The 25,022-nt window shown below is 36.9% G+C and overlaps 1 protein-coding gene across 1 annotated transcript; it reads right to left on the bottom strand.

Moving 5' to 3' along the window:
• Positions 1-5,613: 5,613 nt before the first annotated feature.
• On the bottom strand, positions 5,614-23,382 carry NTAQ1 (N-terminal glutamine amidase 1). Its single transcript, XM_020964989.2, has 6 exons — positions 23,051-23,382; positions 21,222-21,321; positions 19,941-19,991; positions 14,244-14,392; positions 13,749-13,873; positions 5,614-5,927 (listed from the first exon to the last, which is right to left on the bottom strand). The coding sequence occupies exons 1-6, from the start codon at positions 23,365-23,367 to the stop codon at positions 5,821-5,823; spliced, it is 849 nt and encodes a 282-aa protein (XP_020820648.2). The 5' UTR covers positions 23,368-23,382; the 3' UTR covers positions 5,614-5,820.
• Positions 23,383-25,022: the final 1,640 nt, after the last annotated feature.

Below are 25,022 nucleotides of genomic sequence, written 5' to 3'. Positions count from 1 at the left end.
AAATTGTGGAGCAAAGAGAGTAAATGATGGGTGGTTTCCATTTTTGCAGATGTTTAAAACAAGGCCCACTCCTCAGATGTAGTGAGGAGGTATTTTGAAAGGAAAAAAGGTTTGAGCCAGCTGCTGAGTAGTCTGAAAAAGAGAATTTATCAGGGAAGAATAAAAAGATTGCTGTGAAGCACTAAAGGCCCAGATGAAATAAGATAACAAATTATTAGTGGAATCAGTCAACAAGCATGTCTTCCTCCAGTGGTAAAGCAGACATGCAAAAAGCACATGGTGAGAGTAATCCAGAGTTAGAGTTTGGAAAAAAACAAGATGAAGGAGCCAATGTACTCAAGGACAGAACACAGTGTAAAGCTGAACTAGGTAACCAGAAGTTAAAGATTTTGAAAGGAGGAAAGTGAGGGAAAGGAGGAAAGGTGATGGCTGGGAAAGGAAAAAGGAGTACAGTGACAAAGCTGTGGTGAGGACAGATAATGGCTGAAGAGGGACACCAGGAAAGCTGAACTGACAGGAGGTTATGGTCAGATAGAGCCTCTGAGTTAATAGACTGTGAAAGTGGAATACTTACGAATAATGATGATGAGATTAAAGATATGACCCTCTTGTGTGGTTGAGGTGTAGTAAAGTGGTAGATCCTAGGAGTTGAGGAACCTGATAAACTGTAAAGTGAGGTTATTTGAGGGGACATCAACATGGAAATTGACATGACCAAGCATAAGAATAGGATCTGGAGTAGAGAAGATTGTGAGCCAGGTACTAAGTTCCTTGGAAAAGGCTAGATGTCTCAGAGGCTAAAAGATAAAAGCTGCCAGTACTGTTACACTCTGTCCTCATCAGACCACACTAAAGCACTGTGTTCAATTCTAGAGATCATAGTTTAGAAAGAATGTAATTAAGCAATTAATTGACAAGTATTTATTAAACATTTACTATATGCAAGGCACTATGCTAAAAGCTGGGGAATATAAAAAAAAAGACAAAAACACAAAAACAGCCCTGCCTTCAAGGAGCTTACATTATAATGGAGGAGAAAACATGCAAACAGATACATACAAGACACATAGGCCAAATAAAGGAAATATTCTCTACAGATGGCAAAGCTCTTCAAAAATTCCTTTTCACAGATGATACTATACTAATTTCATCAAGCTCTAGCATACTACAAAGCTTCTTCAATAAGCACAATCAAAAATAAGATGAACACATTGTTCAGATTATAATGTGCCCACTGTCAGTCTCTGACATATTATATATGTATGTATGTATGTATGAAAAATGAGATGGGCCAAGGATTGAACTGAAGGGGAATAAGCTAGATCACATTTGGGGAAATACACGGATTGCTTAATGATCCCAAGAAAATGACTCCTTGCTGCCAAAGCCCATCTTTTACCACCAATATTGTCCCAGGGATGCTATTTTTCTACATATCATGAAACACCACAAGAACCAAAACCGTAGATAACCCAAAGGAAAACAGAAATATGGATGCCAGATGCAAACAGCTAATACTTCCAAGAATGTCTCACGTGAGAAATTATGTAAAAGGCAACATCAATGACATGTAGGACAAGAAAAAAGGTGAAACAGCCATGTAATGAGAGCAAGGGATAATGGATGAGCAGCCTAAATGCAATTCCAGCACCCACAAAATATATAAAGAACCAAAGGCCTCAAGCAAGTTGGGTGGATATTCTATGAACAATTTATACAAAGACATAAATGTGATATGTTGCATCAACTGTCCATCTACAACAGGTCAACAGGTTGTTTCCAAGTCCTCTTCCCTAACTCCACTGCTTCTGTCTTCCTGGTCACCAGGGAATCTGACTATGGGGAAATCCCCTAATGGCAAAAGATGGTTGTAATTTATTTCCTATGTAGAATCCCAAGTCTTTTCCAGAGCAATTTTGTATACTGGCAGAGTGCCCTATTTTTCAGGCCTTCAGTATGGAGAAGCTCTTTACCAATCCAAGTAAAAACATAAGCTCCTTAAAGGCATAGACTTTCATTTTTGTCTTTGTATCCCCAGCACCCAGCATAATCCCTTGCACTATTATAATAGGCCCTTAACAAAAGTTAGCTGAATTTAATTTTAAAAACCACATAAGATGAGAAAGCATAGAGGGATAGCAATCAAAATACACTCTTTCAGGAGTAGAAGCAGCAGGATTTTGTTTTTTAAAAAACCCTCACATTTATACTGTATGTTGATGTTTTACAAGATGCTTTCTATACAATGATCATATGAGGTCAGCAGTTCAAGTGTTATCCCCATTTTACAGATATAGGTACTGTGACTCAGAAAAATGAAGTAATTTGCTCATGGTCACAGAACTCTTTAAGTTTATTGGGAAAGATTTGATCTCCAGTCTCCTAACTCTGAGAGCCCAATACTCCTACTCACAAGGACAAGCTGCCTTTCAAAAAGATTTTGCCTAGAATAAAACAACCTGCCTCACTAACTTAAATTAATGCTGTAACCAGTACAATATCCAAATTTGAAATCAGCAAGTCTGATTCTTCCTCTTCAAACATTTGTCGATTGCAGAGGGAAGGCCATTGGACAGGGTGAAAGCCCATGTGAATGTACCAGTCAGCTTTGTCTACCAGACACACATAGGCATATGACAGATTGGAGTATTGCTAATGTGATTGCCAAAAAAACAAAGAACAAAAAACCTCAATTCAGATATCAGGCTACACTTAGTCACCCTATGACATAATTTGTGTAGAAAGTGTTTGTTTCTATGATGCTGCTTCATAATCCCTCCTGTTTTTATTTTCAACCATACTTCATACAGGCAGTGAGGTAATTAATGGATACTGCTGGACCTGGAAGCAGGAATACCTGAGTTCAAACCCAACCCTGGATATGTGCAACCATGGGCAAGACAATTAACATTTCTGAGCCTTAGTTTCCCCATCTGTAAAATGGAGATAATAACACTTCTAGTACCTATTTGTGAGATTCAAGTGAGATAATATATAAAAAGTGACTTGCAACTTTTAAACGCTACATAAATGTTATTAATGTACACTACACAAAGTAGGCACTTAATAAATATACTTAATAAATATTACTACAGAAATATATTAATAATAATAGTCAAAATGAAATATTCTTAAAATCCATTAACTCCAAAAATACAGACCTGGATCATCAGTCATCAAGTGTTAAAAGTATAAAACAATGTAAAGGTAGCTGAATATCTCTTAGCAAAACTGAATTTGCTTTCTCAAGCTCTTCCTGGTTTATCTAAGAAACTAGGCCCACATATTTTATAAACCATAAAAATTAAGTTTTCTAACTGCTTAAGGCCCAAAAGAACATTCTGAGCCATTGTATAGCACAATGAATAGCACTCCAATCAGCCTAAAAGGTAGTACAGTGCAGTAAAAGAACACTGAACTCTTGAGTGAAAAGACTTGGGTTAGAACACCTCAGTCCTGGCCCTGCTCCCTATTCTTTAAGCAACTCTGTGCCAATCCCAGAATCCCAGAATTTGAGTTGGAAGGAAGCTTATTAACAGTTTGGTCTAACCCATCTACCTTCTAAGACAGCTCATTCCATTTCTAGACCAGCTGTTGGAAGTTTTTCTCAACATTAAGTTAAATTTGCTCCTTTGCAACTCCAACCATACTCTTAGTTCAAGACTCTGAGGCAAACAATACAAGTCTTCCATATGCCAACCCTTTGAGTACTTGAAAACAATTCCGTCTCCCCTAAGGATACAGGCTAATTATCGCTAGTTCCTTCTACCAACCATCATAATGGCATAAACGTAAGGACCTTCACCATCTTGGCTCTCCTCCCCTCTCCAGCTTATCTATGTCCTTCCTAAACTATGACGCAAAGACTTAACACATTGTTCCAGAAGGAGGGCAGTAGGATAATTATCTAATTCTAGGGGCAGCTAGGTGGCACAGTGGACAGAGCACTGGCCCTGAAGTCAAGGGGACCTGAGTTCAAATCTGGCCTCAGACCAAACACTTGACACTTACTGACTGTGTGACCCTAGGCAAATCACTTAACCCCAATTGCCTAAAAAAAATAAATAAAATTAAAAAATAAAATAAATAAAAATTACCTCCTAATTCTTATACCCCTCTTGCTTTTATGGCTGCCATATCATAGTTAACTCATACTGAATTTGCTCTCCATTAAAATCTCCAGATCTTTTTCAGAAAAATTGCTCCCTCTACATGGCTCACCACTTTCTGCTTAAGTCAATATACTGAACCCAAATTTTAGACTTTACCTCTAACACTATTAAATTTCATCTTATTAGATTTGGCCCAACATTTTGGCTCCTGAGATACTTTTTGCAGCCTGTCATCATCTGTGTTAGCTATCCCTTCCAGCTTTGTGTTATCTGCAATCACTTGCCCTCTCTAAGCTTCAAATTCCTCATCCATAAAATGGGGGTATTAACATTTTTATTATTTTGCAGAATTATCAAATAAGACACCTGTGAAAATACTTTATAAGCCTCAAGATGTTATACAAATATCAATCAACAAGCATTTATTAATTGTCTACTTTGTCAGAAACTGTTGTAGGTGCCGGGATATGTGAGGATTAGACAAGATTGGGTCCAAGAGGTCACCTACTTCAACCTCCTCATTTTACAGATGCTATAATTCAGGCCCAGACTTATCAAAAGTCCTCAAACTAGTTAACAGCAAATCCAGGGCTAGAATTCAAACTCTAACACCCCTTCCACTACAGTGAAAGTGTAGTGACTACACCATAGCTACACTATTTAAATCAGCAATAACTGATCCAGTATCTAAAGAGAACACAGACATTGAAAAGCAACAATCATCCTTACGACAGAAAGTTCATGAGCAAAACTCAAATGAGTTCTCATGTTGTGTGCCAATTTAAGTATCCTTTGTCCTTTATCAAAATTGGTGTTTCAATAATAAACCAACCTCCAGGAAGTCATTACAGGCCCTAAGAATAATTTTAACACACACTAATTATATGTAAACCACATAATACTTTTAGGTGAATGCTAGGGAATAGTGTAACTCTGAAAAGATCATGAATCAGTAGGGATATATTTCAGGTCAATATAAATAACTTCCTAACAATTAAAGCTGTTCAAAACTGGAATGCGTTGCTTCAGTAGATAATGAGCAGGATGACCAATTACTGGGAATTATTATCTAAGGATTTTTATTCCATACAGGGATTAGACTAGATGACATTTAAATTCTCTTCCAATCTACAAGTCTATAATTTATTTTCTTTCTATAGTATCCCTCTCCTTTCATGCATAGTTACATCATATAAATCAACAGAGGTTTATTAACTCTTACTATGTGTAATTCACTGTGATGAGATTACAAAATGGTATAAAACATGATCCTTGTCCTCAAAAAGCTTAGTGGGGGAAGGGGAGGGAAGGTGCTGAGAGGAATTGGGTGAAAAGAGGAGAGAAAAGTGTGGCCGAACATATTCACAAATAAGCATGAACAACTAACATCAAATAGCTATCAAAACTTCTTACCTTGAAAAAAGGTAAGATTTGCTTAAGCACAACAAAAAATTGACAGGAATGACTCAGAAATTATTCATTACAACAAGCACACAAACTCTTGATGTACAAAAATACTTTTATTCAATTTTTTACATGTATGTACTCAAATTTCAATTTTATTAAATAAAATAGAAAAACCTAATTCTCTGCCAATCTCACTGTAAACTATTTACAAACCTGGAGGGTGCTGGTATTCACATCATGCAAAAGGAAAAGCAAATATGTGTCCCAGAATTATTCCATTTTCCATGTCCATATGTTGAAATCAGTTCTTACTGCCAAATCGATGTACAAAGTCAGGTAGTGTGTATACAGCTCCCCATCCAACCTCAGGATTCATACTGATAAAATCATTCAGGTTCATTTTTGAAGCTAAGAGAATGCACAGAAAGAATTTTACAATGAGAAAAATAATTTTCATTTAATCACAACATAATTCAAAGAGCTAGAAGCATGTCTATTTTAAACAGGAAAACATACAGTAAAGCATTTCACATAAGGGTAGAATTTCAAGAAATTTTAGAGTTGAGAAGCCCCTTGGAGAGCCTATTGTCTATATTTTCCTACAGAAACAGAACTAGAGATGTGAATGACACAGAAAGAACTAGAACCCAGACTACCTAACTCATAGTCCAGTTCTTTTTCCAAGGCAGTACTTTATTCATGTATATGAATACGTATAGTATTTAGAAATGCTATAAATACACAAAGAGATACTATTACATGATGACCAACTCTATACTATGATCTTTATAACCATCAGAGAAACAAAACTTACTTTTTCTTCTTGGTACATTTTTCATGCTTTGAACTGGGGTCAGTAAGCTTTTTTAAAAAATATTTTGATAACTGTATTTCAATATAGTTTTGATATAGCTATATTCCTTTGTAAGCCTATGTATTTTGTTTTATGCATTTAAAAAAAAATTAGGAAAAAGGGTCCAAAGGCTTCACCAGAATGCCATAACAAAAAAGGTCAAGAATTATCATGCTGCAGTAACAGCAATATTGTATGGAGGATCAACTGTGAAAGACTTAGCTACTCTTGATCAAGACAATGATCCAAGATAATTCCAAAGGACCCATGTTGAAAAATGCTATGCACCTCCACAGAGAGAAGTGATGAACTCAGAATGCAGATTAAAGCATACTTTTTTTACTTTCTGTATTTTTAATGTTTTATTTTGTTTGTGTCTTTTGCAACATGCCTAATATGGAAATGTTTTGCATGACCTCACATATATAATCAAAATAAAATGGTTTGCCTTCTCAAGGAGCAGGGAGGTAGAGTAGGGAGGGAGAGAGAGAATTTTTAACTCAAAACTTTAAAAAATGCTAATTTTTTTACATGTAATTGTGAAATATTTGATGAAATAAAGAAAAATAATTTTTAAAAATGAATCACTGTGTTGGAAAATTCTCAGATCTATGTAATGAAAGTAGTCATTTTTTATATTTGTTGCAAAATATGAGGAGGGGGGAAATCTGGAAAAAAAATTCTACAAAAGGCAATTTATCAAAATTGATTCTACATGAAATATTTCTTCTAAACTATGGATGGCAAGTGTCATCCAGCCCTAAACTCTCAAACGACCTCTAGTCTTGCATCTCCAACTGCCTATCTTACTTCTCAAATTTAATGTCCTAATGAAGCTAGGTAGCTCAATAAATAAAGCACCAGTCCTAGAGTCAGGAAGAGCTGAGTTCAAATCTGGCCTGAGATACGCGCTATCTGTGTGACCTGGGGCAACTAATTTAACCTGTTTGCCTCAGTTTCATCATTTGTAAAATGGGGATAATAACTGCACCTATCTCCCAGAGTAGTTGTGAAGATTAAATGAGATATTAGTTATAGAGTGCTTAACAGTTTCTGGCATATAGTAAGCACTTAATAAATGTTTTTATTTATTATTATTATTATCTTAAACTGGACATGTCTAAAACTGAACTCATTATCTTTCCCCCCAAGCTCCTCCCCACTTCCTAGTTTTCCTATAATTGCCATCAACTAACTTTCCAGGCACCCAGACTCACAACCTAGGTATTATTCTGGACTCCTTCTTCTTTCTCACCTCTCATATCCAATCTATTGCTCTCTCCTGTTAATTCTACTTCTGCATTATTTCTAGTACATGCTTCTTCTCTCCTCTGGTATGCTACCATGGGCGAAGCCAAGATGATGGAATAAGGCAGAAACTCACCTGAACTTTCCCAAATTCACTTCCAAACAACTATAAAATAACAACTCCAAACAAATTCTGGAGTGGCAGAATCAAGAAAAGGATGGGATGAAACAATTTTCTAGTCCAAAACAATTTAGAAGGTTAGCAGGAAAGGATTGTCTCACTGGGGCAAAAGGGGAGTACAGTCTAGTGCAAGCTGTGTCCAGCCAGGCCCCAAAGACCCCAGCACAACCCAAAAGTACGGCTCTGTGACCTTTGCTACTTGCTTGGGTCAGTGCCCCTTCCGACACAGGAGCAGAGCCCAACTTTTACATAAAAGCCATGAAATAGGCTGGAAAAAAATGAGCAAGAAATAAAAATTAACCTAATCATAAAAAATTACTATAGTGAGAGGAAAGATTAAAATATAAACTCAGAAGAGGACAACAATATCAAACTGCCATAAGCAAAGCCTCAAAGAACAAATGTGAATTGGTCTCAGGCCCAAAAAGAACTCCTAGAAGAGTTCAAAAAGGAATTTAAAAAGCAAATAAGACAAGCAGGGGAAAAAAATGGAAAAAGAAATGAGAGTGATGCAAAAGAACCATGAAAAAAGAGTCAACATCTTGGTAAAGGAGGCACAAAAAAATAGAAAAAGATGTACAAAAGTTCACTGAAGAAAACAACTCCTTAAAAAGTAGAACTGGCCAAAAGGAAAATCAGATACAAAAGCTCAATGAAGAAAAGAATTCCTTAAAAATTAGAATTGGGCAAGTGGAAACTAATTACTCCATGAGACATCAAGAAACAATAAAACAAAATCAAAAGAATGAAAAAACAGAAGAAAATGTAAAATATCTCACTGGAAAAACAAGTAACCTAGAAAATAGATCCAGGAGAAAGAATTTTAAAATTACTGGAGTATCTGAAAGCAACGATCAAAAAAAGAGTGTGAACAGAACCTTTCAAGAAATTATCAAAATTATCTAATATCCTAGAACCACAGAGTAAAATAGAAATTGAAAGAATCCACCCAAGACCCCCTGAAAGAGGGCCCAAAATGAAAACTCCCAAGAATATTACAGTCAAATTCCAGAGCTCCCAGTTCAAGAAGAAAATATTACAAGCAGCCAAAAAGAAACAACCCAAATACCATGGAGCCACAATCAGGGTTACACAGGATTTAGCAGTTTCTATATTAAAGAAGGGTTTGGAATATGAGATTCCAGAAGGCAAAGGAGCTAGAATTATAACCAAAAAATCACCTACCCAGAAAAACTGTGTATAATCCTTCAGGGGAAAAAAATGGATCTTCAATGAAATAAAGGACTTTCAAGCATCCCTGATGAAAAGACCAGAGCTGAACAGAAAATGTGATTTTCAAATATAAGACTCAAGAGAAGTATAAAAAAGTAAACAGAGAAAAGAAAACATAAGGGATTCAGTAAGGCTAAATTGTTTACATTCCTACACAGGAAGATTATACTTGTAACTCTTAAGAACTTTATCACTATTAGAGCAGTTAGACGTACACATAGAGAGTACAAGTTAAGCATGATGGAATGATAGACAAAAAAATTAAGGAGTGAAAAAGAGGATTGGAGTGAGAGAACAGGGAAGTGACAGGTAGAACAGAATAAATTATCTCACATTTAGAGGTGTGAAAGAGCTATTACAATGAAGGGAAAGATGAGGGAGTGGGGATGGTGGGCAATGCTTGAACTTAATTCTTACCAGAATTGGCTCAAAGAGGGAATAACATACATGCTCAGCTGGATAGAGAACTCTATCTTACCTTACCCAATAGGGAAGCAGGAGGGGAGGGGAAATAAGAAAAAAGGGAGAAGGCACTGATAGAAAGAAGAGCAGACTGTGGGAGGAAGTGGTCAGAAGCAAAACACTTGTGAAGAGGAGAGAGAGAGAAAAGGATAAACAGGAGGAAAATGGGATGAAGAGAAATACATAGTCAGTAAACATAACTATGAATGTGAATGGGATGAACTCACCCACAAACCTGAAGCAGATAGCAGAGTGGATCAAAAACTAGATCCTACAATATGTTGTTTACAAGAAACACATTTGAAGCAGAGAGATACACAGAGTAAAACTAAGGGACTAGAGTAGAATCTCTTATGCTTCAGCTAAAGTAAAAAAAAACGGGCAGAAATCATGATCTCAAAGCAAAAGCTAAAAGAGATAAGGAAGGAAACTGCATCTTGCTAAAGTTATCACAGACACAGTAATAGCAATGCTAAACATATATGCACTACGGCATAGCATCCAAGAAATTAAATAAATTACAGAAGGAAACAGACAATAAAACTATTAGTGGGGGACCTCAACTCTCCCCTCTGAGAACCTAATAAATCTAACCAAAAAAAAACAAGAAGGAAGTAAATGGAATTTTAGAAAAGCTAGATATGATATACCTCTGAAGAAAATGGAATGAGAATAGAAAAGAATATTTTTCTTAGTGGTATATGATACCTACGTGAAAACTGACCATGCATAGAGCATAAAAACCTCACAATCAAATGCAAAAAAGCAGAAATATTAAATGCATCCTTTTCAGATCCTAATGCAATAAAAGTTACATTCAATAACGGGTCATGGAAAAATAGATTACAAATTAATTGGAAATTAAATAATCTAATCTTAAAGAATGAGCAGGTCAAAGAATAAATTGCATAGAAATAATAATTTCATTAGAGAGAATGACAATGAAACAACATACCAAAATTTATGGGATGCAGCCAAAGCAGTACTTAGGGGAAGATTTATCTCTCTAAATGCTTACATTAATAAAATAGAGAAAGAACAGATCAATGAAGGCCAGGCAACCAAAAAAAACAAGAAAAAAAAACAAGTTAAAAACTCCCAGTTAAACACAAAATTGGAAATCTTGAAAATCAAGAGAGAAATTAATAAAACTGAAAGAAAACCACTGAACTTATCTAACAAAGAATAATAAGTCATGAATCCCTCACACATGTCTATTTTCACTTACTCGTATAATAAATGCAGCCTTTAAAATCAGTAATGCCTATATCTACCATAAGAAAGCTTCTCATTAAAATTTGATTGTTACAAAGGTAGACATTACATCTCAAAACCAGTTTTTAAGTTTGCTGTGTCTCTGCCTTATCTCCCCAAATGACTAAATGACCCCACTACATGCCTTTGAAAGTCATAAATCAAACAATTTAGCAAGAGAAACCTTTTAGTTATTAAAAATTCCAAAGATGACAGAAGTTTTCTTATTTGCAAACTCAAAACACATCAAAAGCAAAGAACACAGGTCAATGTTAATATCTCAGAGGAGTTACAAAGCTTGTAAGAGTCAAAGGTAAAAAAGCTGTGAGCCAACATTTCACAGATTAGTCAGCAGGTGGTGCAGGAACAACATCATACATGTCAAACACTTTCCCTGTGATCACAAGTCTACATTCTGAGTAGACTATTCACATAAACATTACTATCACTTACATAATACTAAAATGAACACTTCAGCCCATGTAAAAGAAGCCAATAGTAATATACATACATATATATATACATATATATATATATATTTTATTTTATAAAGGTCCACACTGACTTTTAAAATTATTCCAGAATCCTCTGAACTTCTAAGTCTCCTTCATCTGTGTCACATTAATCCACCATATTCTTTAACTGTGCCAGTACAGAGCTACACAATTAAAAATAACAGCTCACAGTCATACCATGCATTAGTTTACAAAGCACTGTTCTCACAAAAATCCTGTGAAACGGACAGATTATTATTGCTATCTTATGAGGAGACTCAAAGAGGGTAAGTGGTGCTATTTAAGAGCGGAAACAATTTATTAATAGATTCATTTTTTTCCAGAAGGGATAAGCTTTTTTTCTTCTCTTCCTATGCTATTTGCCTGTGATCCAAGTATCATCCTCATTTTCCTCCCTCTACAACCCTGGTCTCTAACCAAGTCCATCCTCTCTGGGAGATTAGTTTTTGCCTTTTCTTACTTGAAACCACCCTACATGCCATTCCTAGCCAAATCCTTGACATCCTGCCTACACTCCAGCTATCAACCTCATCTCTCTCCCACCACAAGCCTGGACTCTGTTCCTGGGTTCCCCAGGGCTTAAAAAAGGTTTTTCAATTGGAAATGAATTTTTACAACCAGTCTCTCTGATAAGGGCCTCATTTCTAAAATATATAGAGAATTAAGTCAAATTTATAAGAATACAAGCCATTCCACAACTGATAAATGGTCAAAGGATATGAACAGACAGTTCTCAGGTGAAGAAATTAAAGTGGGGCAGCTAGGTGGCACAGTGGATAGAGCACCGGCCCTGGATTCAGGAGGACCTGAGTTCAAATCCGGCCTCAGACACATAACACTTACTAGCTGTGTGACTCTGGGCAAGTCACTTAACCCCACTGCCTACCCAAAAAAAAAAAAAAAGAAATTAAAGCCATCTATAGTCACATGAAAAAATGCTCTAAATCATTACTGATTAGAGAAATGCAAATCAAAACAACTCTGAGGTACCATATCACATTTATCAGATTGGTCAACATGACAAAATAGGAAAATGATAAATGCTGAAGAAGATGTGGGAAAATTGGAATACTAATGCATTGTTGGTGGAGTTGTGAAATTATCCAACCATTTTAGAGAATAATTTGGAACTATGCCCAAAGGGCTACAAAAATGTGCATACCCTTTGATCCAGCAATAGCACTTCTTGGTCTGTATCCCAAAGAGATCACACAAATGGTAAAACGACCCACATGTACAAAAATATTCAGAGCAGCTCTCTCTGTGGTGGCAAAGAATTGGAAATTGAGAGGATGCCCATCAGTTGTTGAATGGCTGAGCAAGTTGTGGTATATGAATGCAATGGAATACTATTGTGCTATAAGAAATGATGAACAGGTTGACTTCAGAAAAACCTGTAAAGACTTGTATGGTCTGATGCTGAGTGAAATGAGCAGAACCAAGAGAACGCTGTCCTCAATAACAGCCACACTGTGCAATGACTAATATTGATAAACTTAACCCTTCCCAGCAATACAAGGATCTAAGACATCTCCAGAGGCCTCGTGATGGAAACTGCTATCCACATCCAAAGAAAGAACTATGAAAGCTGAATTGCTATTTTTTTCTCTTCTGTTGAGTTTTGTTTCCTCTTTCTGATGGTTCCTCCTATTGGTTTTAATTTTTACTTACAACACCACTAATGTGAAAATATGTTTAATAGGAATGTAAACGTATAGCCTATATCAGATTGTGCACCGTCTTGGGGAGGGTGGTGGGGAGGAAGGGGGAGAAAAATTTTAAATTCAAAAACATATGGAAATGATAATTTATAAATCAAAATAAATTAATAAAATTTTTTAAAAAAGAAAAAAGTTTTTTCATTTCTTCAACAGGACTTGACACCTGACTGAATATAGGGAGTGAGGGAAAAGAGTCAAAGGTCATGCTGAGGTTTCAAATCTCAGTAACTGGCAGAATGAGGGCACCTTCAACAGAAACAGGGAAATTGACAGGAGAGGTTGCTTGAGGAAGGGAAGATGATATAATGCAGAAATCCATCGCAGCCTGCTTTTTACTATATTTAATTTATATGATGATTAATTTTTAATCACGATGTCAATTTTTGGGAAGTCCATTCACCTAAGTGGCAGTCCAATTAATATTTTGGTTACCTCCAACCATCATAAATCCGTCTTTCCTCTTCCATAATCTCCTTTGCCCACTAGACTAATTCTTCACTCACTATTTTCCAAATATAGGGTGGGCAGGTAAAATAGTTATCAATAAACTAAAACTGTGAAAAAGAGATTAGGTCATTTAATCCTCTGTGCTCATTTCCCTACCTAATAAATACACCAAAAATACTAGCACCTGCCACCCCTCACTTCACAAAATTTTTATAAGATCAATAATAATCTTTAGAGAGGAAAAAAGCTATTCTGTAAAGTAAACTGGAATAACTGATATTAGCACCACACAAATACAAAGCAGTAGTAGTCTACCTCCAGTTTGAATGCAGGGGTAGGGGGGAGGAGGCTCTCTCCAATTTCCACTGGAATCTTTCATGTGGGATCGGTCAGATGCAAAGTTCTTCAAATACAAGTCTGCTCGAATCACTCTAAATTTTCTAAAATTAAATCAAGTACCTGTATCAGAGACATTTGTCTAACAGGCTGTGTATATATTGCATAAGTAAAATATGGCATGCATATCTAAAGGTGGCATGTGAGACAATTTTCAGTGACAAAGGAGCTGGCCCTGCTGCCTCTTGGGGTAGTGAAACAGTGAGACTATATCAGGAGTTCCCCTAGTCAGAACAAAAGGTCCCCATTGGTACATAATGCTTTTGAATCAATCCCAAATGCCAGCTCTACAGTGATGCAGAGGTAAATGAATCATTGGCAATAGCTGCATATGTGGTAAGATAAATAAAATAAAAGTGAATCAGCTTAGGTTCCCACTTCAGACAGTACATAAATCACTATTCACTTGCTTACCTTCTAAATTGTGGGTCAATATCATCATCAGACTTAAAGGCATCTTCTACGTAAGTGTCAAAGGGACATGGAAATGGCAATACAGTATCAAGATCATAAATGAAACTCTGTCCTCCACTTGAAACATGAAGCAAAACAACATGGTAATCCTAGGAGTAAAAGCCCAAGTTAACTAAGTAATTTTATAACTATAATAATAGCTCACATTTTTAGGTCCCTTTATGGTTTAAAAAACCCTTTCCTCACAACTACACCGAGATAGGTAGTACAAGTATTATTATCTCCAAGATACAAAATACAAAGAATTTAAATGAAACCATCCATCCAAAGCCACTCAGATAATAAATGGTAGAGCCAGAATCTGGACCAGTCTCTGGACTTGACATTCAATACTCATTCTACTATATCACTAACAAAGATCTACTGAACAAAGAAAGTATTATTTTTTTTTGCTATCCACATCCAGAGAAAGAACTATGAAGTCTGAATGCAGATCAAAGCATACTATTTTCACCTTTTTTGTTTTGTTTTGTTTTTTGATTTTTCTTTCTCATGGTTTTTCTTTGTTCTGATTCCTCTTTCACAACATGACTAATGTGGAAATAGACTTAACATGATTGCACATGTATAACCTATTGCTCGCTATCTTGGGGAGAGGGGAGGGAAGCGAAGAAGGGAGAAAAATTTGGAACTCAAAATCTTACAAAAATGAATACTGAAAACTATCTTTACATGTAATTGGGAGAAAAAATGAAATACTATTAAATGCAAAAAAGTATGGTTTTTAGAACAGTCATTTAAAAGATAAGGAGGCTGATGACTTCAGAACAAAATAACTATAGCATTGCTGTCACTTGTTATATTTACATTTTATTACTGAGATGAGGAAAAAAACAATAATAATTAAGTAATCTTATAGTAATCTACGGTAGAAACTAATGATGAATTATCTTGGGGAACATTTTAAGCTATCACATGCTATGGACTGAAAGAAGTCAAGTGGAAAGGGCTTTGGATTCTTCTCTTTTTATAACCAACATCGATTTAAGATTTATAAGGATAATAATACATAAAATAAATTTTACAAATTCAACTATTCCCACATAAATTTGTGCAGCTACTCATCTTTCCACCATGTAATTTTCTTTTTTTTCTAATGACCTATTTAAGAAACCAGGTGTTGATAAGGGCAAAAGGGAAGTATAGATACATAATCTTCACCACAAAATCATTATCACAGCTAAGCACTCTAGAGCATGAATCATCACAGTAATTAGCAGATTCTTTTATCTCCATGGTAATAGAGGGAAGTGGACAATACAAGTAAGACTAGGTTTACAAAGCATTTTCCCCACAACAGCCTTGTACAGTAGTAGTTAGTGCAAGGATGATTATCCACTTTTACACAGGATACAACTAAGACCGAGAAGTAACTATGTCCAAAAACACATGACTACTTCTTGTGTCTGTCACCTATGTCAGGAGATAGTTAACAACATGCTTCATCACAGGTCATCAAGAAACATGGTTTATCATTGAACTGATCAGAGCTCTTGAGTCTTTCAAAGTTTTATTTATTTACAATATCGCTGTGCTTGTACAAATTGTTCTGGTTCTGCTCATTTCACAATGTATCAGTTCATAATTCCCAGCATTCTCTGAAATAATCTCTTGTCATTTTTTTTACAATGCAATAATATTCATTACATTCACGTATTTGTTCAACCATTCCACAGTTGTCTAAAAAGTCCATCTAAGGTACCACATTAGATTCCAGGTATTTGTTTCTACTTAATTTTGTTTGTTTCTTTTTCCCTTTTCAGTCTTCCCCTTCAGGATCAGGAAATTTGTTTTGTTTATGACTATTTCTCAGTATTATGTTCCTACTTAATACCTTCACTCTCCTGCCCCCACCTCCAATTTCTGCTTGTTTCCCTGCTGAGTTTGGTGTATTTCTACACTGAACTGTGATATGTATGTTCAATTCTTCTTTGTTCATTTCAGAGAAGAATGAGGTTCATCTCATATCCCAAACTCCTTCTTCGATGTTTATATACCCCAATTATGAGAAGTACTAAGTTCTTTTCTCCCTTCCACTTATGCATTTCATTTACCCTCCCTTCTCTTTCCCCTCTTCTAACCTAAAGAACAGAACCAGTACATCCACTATTTTGCTTTTTTTAACTCTTTAAATATTCTTATAAGACATTAATTTGTTTCTACTCTCTCTATTAGAATGTTAGCACTACATATAGCTCCTTCCAAGTGCTCAAATAAATTTATCTTTCTTGGTTTCTCTGAATGTTTTTGTTTGTTTCTTAAAGTTCCTACTCAGCAGTTTTCAGAGGAAGAAATTAAAACTTTCTATAGTCACATAAAAAATGCTCTAAATCACTACTGATTAGAGAAATGCAAATCAAAACAACTCTGAAGTACCACATCACACCTATCAGACTGGCTAACATGAAGGAAAATGATAGGAAATGATAAATGTTGGAGATGTGGGAAAATTGGAATACTGATGCATTGTTGGTAGAGTTGTGACCTGATCGAACCATTTTGGAAAGCAATTTGGAACTATGCCCAAAGGGCTATAAAAGTATACACACCCTTTGATCCAGCAATAGCACTTCTAGGTCTGTATCTGAAAGAGATCATAAAAATGGGAAAAGGACCCACACATACAAAAATATTCATAGCAGCTCTTACTGTGGTGGCAAAGAATTGGAAATTGAGGGGATGCCCATCAATTGGGGAATGGCTGGACAAGTTGTGGTATATGAATGTAATGGAATACTATTGTGCTGTAAGAAATGATGAGCAGGCAGACTTCAGAAAAACCTGGAAAGATTTATATGAACTGATGCTGAGTGAAATAAGCAGAATCAGGAGAACGTTGTACACAGTAACACTCACATTGTACGATGACTGACTTGGACAGACTCAGCTCTTCTCAGCAATGCAAGGATCTAAGACAACTCCAAAAGACTCACAATGAAAACTGCTATCCATGTCCTAAAGAGCTATGGAGTCTGAATGCAGATTTAAGCATACTATTTGCTCTCCTTTTCTTTTGCTGTTTTGTTTCTTCTTCCTCATGGTTCCTCCCATTAGTTCTAATTCTTCTTTACATCACGACTAATGTGAAAATATGCTTAATATGAATGTATAAGTAGAGCTATATCAGTTACACGCTGTCTTAGGGAGGGGGGAGAAGAGGAGAAAATTTGAAACTCAAAATCTTATAGAAGTGAACGTTGAAAACTAAAAATAAATATTTTTTAAAAGTCCTACTCAGCTGATTTTTTTCCATCAGAAATGTTTGAAAGTCTTCTATTCCATTAAAGATTCATTTTTTTCCACGTAGAATTACATTCAGCTTGCAGAGTAAGTTATTCTTAGGTGCAATCCTATATCTTTTGCCTTTTGGAATATGGTATTCTAGTACCTCCTCTCATTTATAGAACTAGCCAAGTCTTATATCATCCTATTTGTAGTTCCTTGGTACTTGAACTGCTTCTTCCTAGATGCTTGCAGTACTTTTTCTTTGATGTGGAAGTTCTGGATTTTGGCTGTGATATTCCTGAGAATGAGGATGTTAGCACTTGGCAGCTCAGGAAAGGTTTCTCAGAGTCATTCTGATTTGCATTTCTCTAATCAATAGTGATTTAGAGTATTTTTCCATATGACTATAGAAAGCTTGAATTTCTTCCTCTGAAAACTGCTGAGTAGGAACTTTGAAAAACAAACAAAAACATTCAGAGAAATCAAGAAAGACAAACTTATTTGAGCACTTGGAAGGAGTTATATGTAGTGTTAACATTCTAACAGAGGGAGGAGAAACAATTTAATGTCTTCTAAGAAAATTTAAACAGTTTAAAGGTAGAAAATGGTACCTGAACTGCCTTAAAGGAAGAGAGGGCCTCTGAAGCAGAGGTAAAGAAAAGTGAATTCCAAGCCTGTGAAATAGCCAGTACAAAGGCACATAGTGTATGTGGGGTACAGTTTTGCTGGTTATTAAAGTTCAAGAGGAGTGATGTGCATGGGGCTGGAAAAATAGATTGAGGCCAGGTTGCATAGGGCTTTAAAAGCTAAACAGAAGTTTATATTTTTATCCTAGAGGCAATGGGTAGTCCTCTTGACTAGATGGAGTAAGAAAGGGGGTTCATATGATGAAATCTACATTTAATGTAGCAGTGTGTAGGATAAGCTAAAGAAATGAGAAATCTGAGACTGAGAAAACAATTAGGAGGCTATAGCAATAATCTAAATAAAAGATCATGATGACCTGAACTAAACTGATAGCTGTGAGAGAAGAGAGATGTGGAGATGTTGTAGAAGAAGATACAATAAGTTTTGGCAACAGATTGGATACATGGGGAAAGGGAAAGTAAAAAGAAAATTACTTCCTCATCTCACATCATTCAGAACTAGTCCCCCGTGACAGAAATGATTATTTCTTTCATATATCAATAACTAAGTACCCAATTAGGACCCATGTTTTTCCCCTTTTCTACTTTCTCATCCAGAAATCAACCAGTGTGGGAAATTTTGGGCAAAGACTTACTCAGCCAGGAAAGCTAAGTTCTAATCAAACACAGTAAAGAAATTCTAAGTTTAGGCAAATAGGTGGATTCCTGCTCATTGTGTTTACTCAGGTTTAGGAAAATGTGAATTCTCCTTTTGGTCAGATGGGTGATATGGAAATTGATAAATCTCTTTGACCAAGATTTGGGTGCCCAGTGTCACAAGACCCTCATTGGAATAAGCCCACCTCTCATTATAATATTTATTCTCTCATTGTTAACCAATCATAGTTGATTGCCACTCTCAGTAACACCCACTCTTCCAAGTGCATATAAACTGTGAGCCTACCACCATGACTCCTCTTTGGTCCAAGAGGAATGGCCAAATGACCATTCCTTTTATTGATAATATGCTAACATTATTAATAAAATGATTAATTACTCAGAAACTGTCTCTCAAATTTTTTAAACATCATTCCCAATACCTCCTCCTTCACCCTGCCTCATGTGAAGAGATGGCCCTTCTCCTTGACAAGGCTTATCCTTCTTTATGCACAAGTGATCTCATTCCATTCCAATTCCTCCAACAGATTGTTTCCTTGTTCCCCCCTCATGCATCTTCAGTCTGTTGCTGCCTATGGTTGCTCCCCTGCTACCTACAAACACTTCCATGTCTCCTTCATCCTAAAAACGCCCTCACTTGATCCATTAATCTCCTCTAGCTATTATCCTATATGTCTCCTCTCTTTCATGGTCAAGCTCTATGAGAAAGTCATCTACAGTCAGTGCTTCCACTTACTTTCTTAGCTGCATGGTAATAAATTTTTCAGTCATAAGTTACAAAGACTATATACTAAGGCATTGAAAAGTTGGAATTTATGTCAATCAATCAACAGGCATTCATTAAGTGCCTACTATGTGCAAGGCACTGTGTGCTAGGCATTTGGAATACAAATACAAAAAAGAAACCACCCTTACTCTCAAGAAGATTTATCCTAATAATGTATATTATTAGTTCTGATAATAGTGTCAGCAGAAGCAACCACACTAACAAAATCATGAATCCTTTAAGTTATAAAGTTTTATGTTAGCCTTACCTCTACTGTCATCATCATTTATCTTTTATCAACAAAGTAAATACCATCCAGAAATCATTTATGGATTGTCTTACCCAAATGACAGGTTCATCTCCAGGTCTGGCCTGCTGCTTCCAGATTGGGATCTACAAAATACAGGGTTTTTTCAGTTCATTTAAATTTTCATTTAATCTTTCATATTAGTATAAAAGCTAATATACAATTAATCAGATATGAAGTGGTAGATGCTTTTGTCCCAGAGAACAAAACTAGAAGTAATGGATGGAAGTCGTAGGGAGATAGATTTAGGTTTGACTTAAGGAAAAGCTTCCTAACAATTAGAGCTGCCCAAAAGTAAAATGGGCTCCCTTAAGAGGTAGTAGGTTCCCCTTTAATACAAATCTTCAAGCAAAGGCTGAATGACCACTTCATAACTATGTTGTAAAGGAGATTCTAATTCAGGTAACAGTTTAACTAGAAGGACTGAGTTCCGTTCCAACTCTGAAATCCTATGATTCCATAACATGTTTTTCTTTAAGGACAGTTTTACTTCCAATTTCTCTAAGAATACATAATCAATAGGAGGTACATGAATTCTGGTTAACTCTTAAATAATGATAATAATAGGAGTTGATACTTATATAGCACTATAGAATTTTAAAGTGTTCCCTCATAAAAATCTTGTGAGGTAGATAATGAAAATATTATTAATTTCCCTTTTACAAATGAAGAAACAAATTCAAAGAGGTTACATGACTCGCCCATGGTCATACAACTAGTGAGAGTTAAGTAATAGAGATAAAACTCAAATCCAAAATTTTCTGGCTTAAAGTCCAGTAACCTTTCTACAATTCAATATTATTACCTTGATAAGCAAACTAAAATTATGCTAAAAAAAAAGAACATTTAAAATTATAGAAGGAGCCTATTATAGGTAACTTTCACTTGCAGATATGGCAAGACAAAATCATGCAAATTCTACCTTAACAATGCACTTGTAATGTGCATCCAAATGTCCGTTTACACAACTTAAAACAATAATTACAATAAAATAATCACTAACATTTGTACAGTATATTAAGATTTGCAAAGTGCTTTACATATTATCTAATTCAGTCCTCACAAAAACCCTGGGAGGCTATCATTATCCCCATTTTACAGATAAAAAAATGAGGCTAATAGAAAGAGTGACTCTCCTACAGTCACCACACAGCTAGTAAGCATTTGAAGTAGGATATTAACTTGGGTCTTCCAGACTTCAAGTCCAGTCGTCCATCCACTATACCACCTAAGCTCCTCACATATAAGATAGGCTTTTATTATAAAATACAGTCCTAAAGTTTACATACTTTCACTGCTACTAGTTAGCAACTTACCATCCTTCTCTCATTAGATATGAAGACAGCATAACATTCTTCTAAAGGATATTGACCATGTTTTTTTATGTATTCACAAAGCTTCCAGATATTTTCTTCACTGAAATAAAAACATTTGGTTTTTAACATTTTTATTTCATAAAATTAAAAGAAAATGCCATTTCTTCCTATTAAACAGGTGAATAAAATAACCATATTATCATCCAGCTATAAATTCATCAACAAACAGATCTCTAACCATTCTGTGATCTCTTCCCCACTGAATATGCATTGATGGGTCTAGTCCTTAATAACTACAGACATTGAAGTCTTTAGAGCTTTGCTCATGTCTCTCCTATCTTATGAGCTACCTAAAATTGTGAACTCAAATACAGCCACACCAACTCTGACACATACCAAGTAGGTTAATTTGTTTCTGTAGCTTCTAGGCAGCTATGCCTATGACTGAAAATAAATGTAAAAATGAATAACTTGACTGGCATTAGAAACTGTAACCAATGCATATAAAATATACAGTCTTTCAATTTCTTAAGCCATGGTGATATCTGTGGTCCTATTGCTTTCCCATGACTAAGCAAAACATATAGAAGCCAGGTACACATATTCCTGAAGTTATCTCCCCAAATCATTCCATGATACCTTTACTAAAAAGATAGGAAAAAGGCAAAAATTATTAAATTTTTGTCACTTCACAGTCCAAAGTTTTAAGGTCTTAGGAAATTATAGATTTAATTTCCTTAGTAACATCCTAGTAATTAAGACTGAGGCAATACAGTGTAGTAAGTAGAGCCCTAGAATTATATTCAGGAAGACAAAGTATTTCAGTCCATTCACTGACTCCTACCGATTTAGGCAAATGACCTCTGGGACTTCAGTTACTCCTTGTCTGAAATTAAATCATTTTAGATTAGACTGGAAAGGTACTGTTAGAACTGGAAAAGTATCTAAGAAATAATTCAATCTAAATCCTTAATTTTATGGATGAAAAAACTAAGGCCCAAGTAGGTAAAAGGATATATGTATCCCAGATCCCAAAGCCACTTAGTGACAAAACTTATATTTTCTCTAAGCATAACATAATCCAACTTTATCACATAAGCAACTAAAAAGTTTACTAACATTTGTGCATATGCTGTTTTAAAGTTTACAAAGCATTCTTAGATACATTATCTCATTTGATCCTCACAACATACTCACTTCCGACGACGAAGGTACTCCTGTAACTATTTATTCTAAGTATTTTCAGTGCTTCACCAACTGCCCCCTCTCCTTCATCAAAAAAAGGTACAAATCGCATATTATATTTATGATAAGGTCTTATCAGAAAACAATGTCTTTCCCAGCTCGACTCTCTGTACCCTGAAAGGAGTTAGTGTCATCGCCAGCAGAGAAAACCACAAGAGCGCTGGAGTCAAAACACCTGGATTCAAATCTTGGCTCGGTCGTTTATTACCAAACTTATCTCGGCCACTTAGGGATCGATCGAGTTCCCCCTCACTTTACCGAATGAAATGAAAATGAAAACCGAGACCCAAAGAGGGTGAAAGGGCTTGCGCAGGCTAGGTCACTGCCCCAAACCCCGCCAGGCCTCAGTTTCCCCACCTGTAAGACAAAGGAGTGGAGGGGAGGGGGGATGGCCTGGTTGAGCTTCTGCTCTAAGGGCCTGGAACCCCCTCCCGAAGACCCCAAAGCCAGGTCAGGGCCCGAGCGGGAGAGAAGCGGAGGGGGGCCCGGGTCCAGGGCCGCGCGGGGTAAGGCCCAGGGAAGACGGCTACTGCAGACCCAGGCCGGCCCGGGACGGGGGCGGGGCCGGGCCTCGGGCCCCTTACCAGTAGCAGCTGCTGTAGGTGCAGGCGTCCCGTGGCGGGCTGGCCGGCTGGTAGTCGCAGGAAACAGATTCCCCTCCCTCCATGGCAGGCATGCAGGTGCGGCCCCAATACTCCCGGCCGCCCGGTCGCCCTCCCTCCACAGGCCGGGGGAGAGCGGTCCGAAAGCCTGGGAAACGAGCAGCCGCAGAGGAGGCAGAGGCCGCGGGAGGTGGGGCCGCAGAGCTGAGGGAGGCGGGGCCGAGGAGCCGCGGGGGAGGGGTACAGTGGGATGGGCCTGTGAAAGGCCAGGCGGAAGCCGGGGGGCGGAGCAGAAACATGGAGGGCGGCCTTGGGAAAGAGGCGGGTTGAGTTGGGGGTGGGGCTGGGAAGGCCGGAGCTGGGGCAGGTTGTGGTCTGAAGGCGGGAAAGGCGAATAAGGGGCGGGGTCGAGTCGGGGGCGGATCCATAGAGGGCGGGGCAGAGTTTTTGACTGCATTTTTTTTTTATTCGAACTCGACTCTGCTGAGGGAATGATTCGTTTCTTAGAAAAATAGTCCAGAATCTACAATCAGAGTCCTAATTTATTTCCTGTAAAAAATTAATTATAGTAGTCACCATGTTAAATATACCAAAAGACTCAAAATGAAAAGAGAATGTGATTGTCATTCAGCTTAATGATGTAATTAGAGGTAGCATAATATTTATTACATGTTGTAGGATTCTTTCTAAAATGAGGAAGGGGAGAGAATCTGCAGATGTAGGATATGTAGATCGTGCTGTACTGTAATTTCATTTTCTGCCCACATTTTTCTAGGTGAATTTTTTTTGCCAGATTTTATTACCCATGTTTTACTTTTCTCAAAGGAACAGACATTTAAAAATAAAGTTCATGTGAGTGCTCATAAGGACTATGAGTATTTACATAGATAATGGACCTGAGATTTCACTGGTACCTGGATCACATATGTTGAAGAAGTCCCACAGCTGAGGAAGACCACGAACTTATAGTCTAAGAGAGCTTCCTGGAGTATTGAAAGGTTTGGAGATTTGCCCAGGATCATCAAACCAACATGTATCAACAGGAAGACTTTAACCCAATTCTTCCTAAATTAATGGACACCTCTTTATCCACTACACAGCAGCTACCTCTATTTATTTAGATACTGGGATACAAAAAGAATAAAATGTAGTGCATGCTTCCAAAGAGAAAGAAATAAAAAAAGAAAGAAGAAAGAAAGAAAGTCCCCGGCCTCGTGGCCTTGTGGCCTTATGGCCTTCAGGGTTGAAGACTTACTCTGCACTGCTCCTTGGCTTTCTTGTGTTTCTGCCTCATCAGCCCTGTAAGCTCCATGAGGGCAGGGGGCCCCGCCTCTTACCTATACTATGTTTCTATGCTCAGCACTAAGCAGATAACCCATAATAGGTTCCTAGATCTAGAGGCCCAAGGGACCTCACAAATGAAATAGCTGAGGTGCTTATTGTACTCTTGCACCGAAGAAATTATTCATCTAAGTTTGGACCTTGCAAAAGACTTTAGAGGTCATCTAGAGTCCAATCTCAGACCACAGATTTAGAGCTGGAAGGGTCCAACTCTCCTGATCCCCTACAATTATCCCTATTTTTCAGGTGAGGAAACTCAGATGAAGCCATAAAGATCAAGTGATATATCTGCCTGAGGTCACATGGATAGTGGGGAGGCAGAATCAACATTCAGACTCTGGACCCTGTGATACCAAGCACTGCATCAGTCTGCCTCCTCATTTGACAAATGAGGAAACTGAGGCCCAGAGTAACTAACACAGAGAGTTATTCATTCTAGCACAAGAAAACCCATTAAACAAACAAACAAACATGAAGGTCTACTTACTGCCAGGCAGCTTGCTTACAACTGCGAGGGAGATGAATCCTTCCCCTCCAGAAACTCATAGTGCTATCTAGAAGATAAGAAAACATTCCAGCCTTAACTCTAGCATTTTCACTGGCTGTCCTCCAT

Source organism: Phascolarctos cinereus, unplaced genomic scaffold, assembly GCF_003287225.1.
Source record: "Phascolarctos cinereus isolate Bilbo 61053 unplaced genomic scaffold, phaCin_HiC Scaffold_4;HRSCAF=312, whole genome shotgun sequence".
In the NCBI taxonomy this organism is placed as follows: Eukaryota; Metazoa; Chordata; class Mammalia; order Diprotodontia; family Phascolarctidae; genus Phascolarctos; species Phascolarctos cinereus.
Note: the sequence above shows the minus strand (reverse complement) of the source record. Positions and strands in the feature narration are given on the sequence as shown.

Excerpts from the sequence above, each read along its gene's own strand:
- NTAQ1 (XM_020964989.2), bottom strand. The coding sequence starts at position 23,367 with ATGTTTCTGCTCCGCCCCCCGGCTTCCGCCTGGCCTTTCACAGGCCCA. Across the intron at positions 19,992-21,221 it reads TATCTAATGAGAGAAGGATG|ATCCCAATCTGGAAGCAGCA; the intron begins GTAAGTTGCTAA and ends TGTATTTTGTAG. Across the intron at positions 14,393-19,940 it reads GAGATGAACCTGTCATTTGG|GATTACCATGTTGTTTTGCT; the intron begins GTAAGACAATCC and ends TTTTACTCCTAG.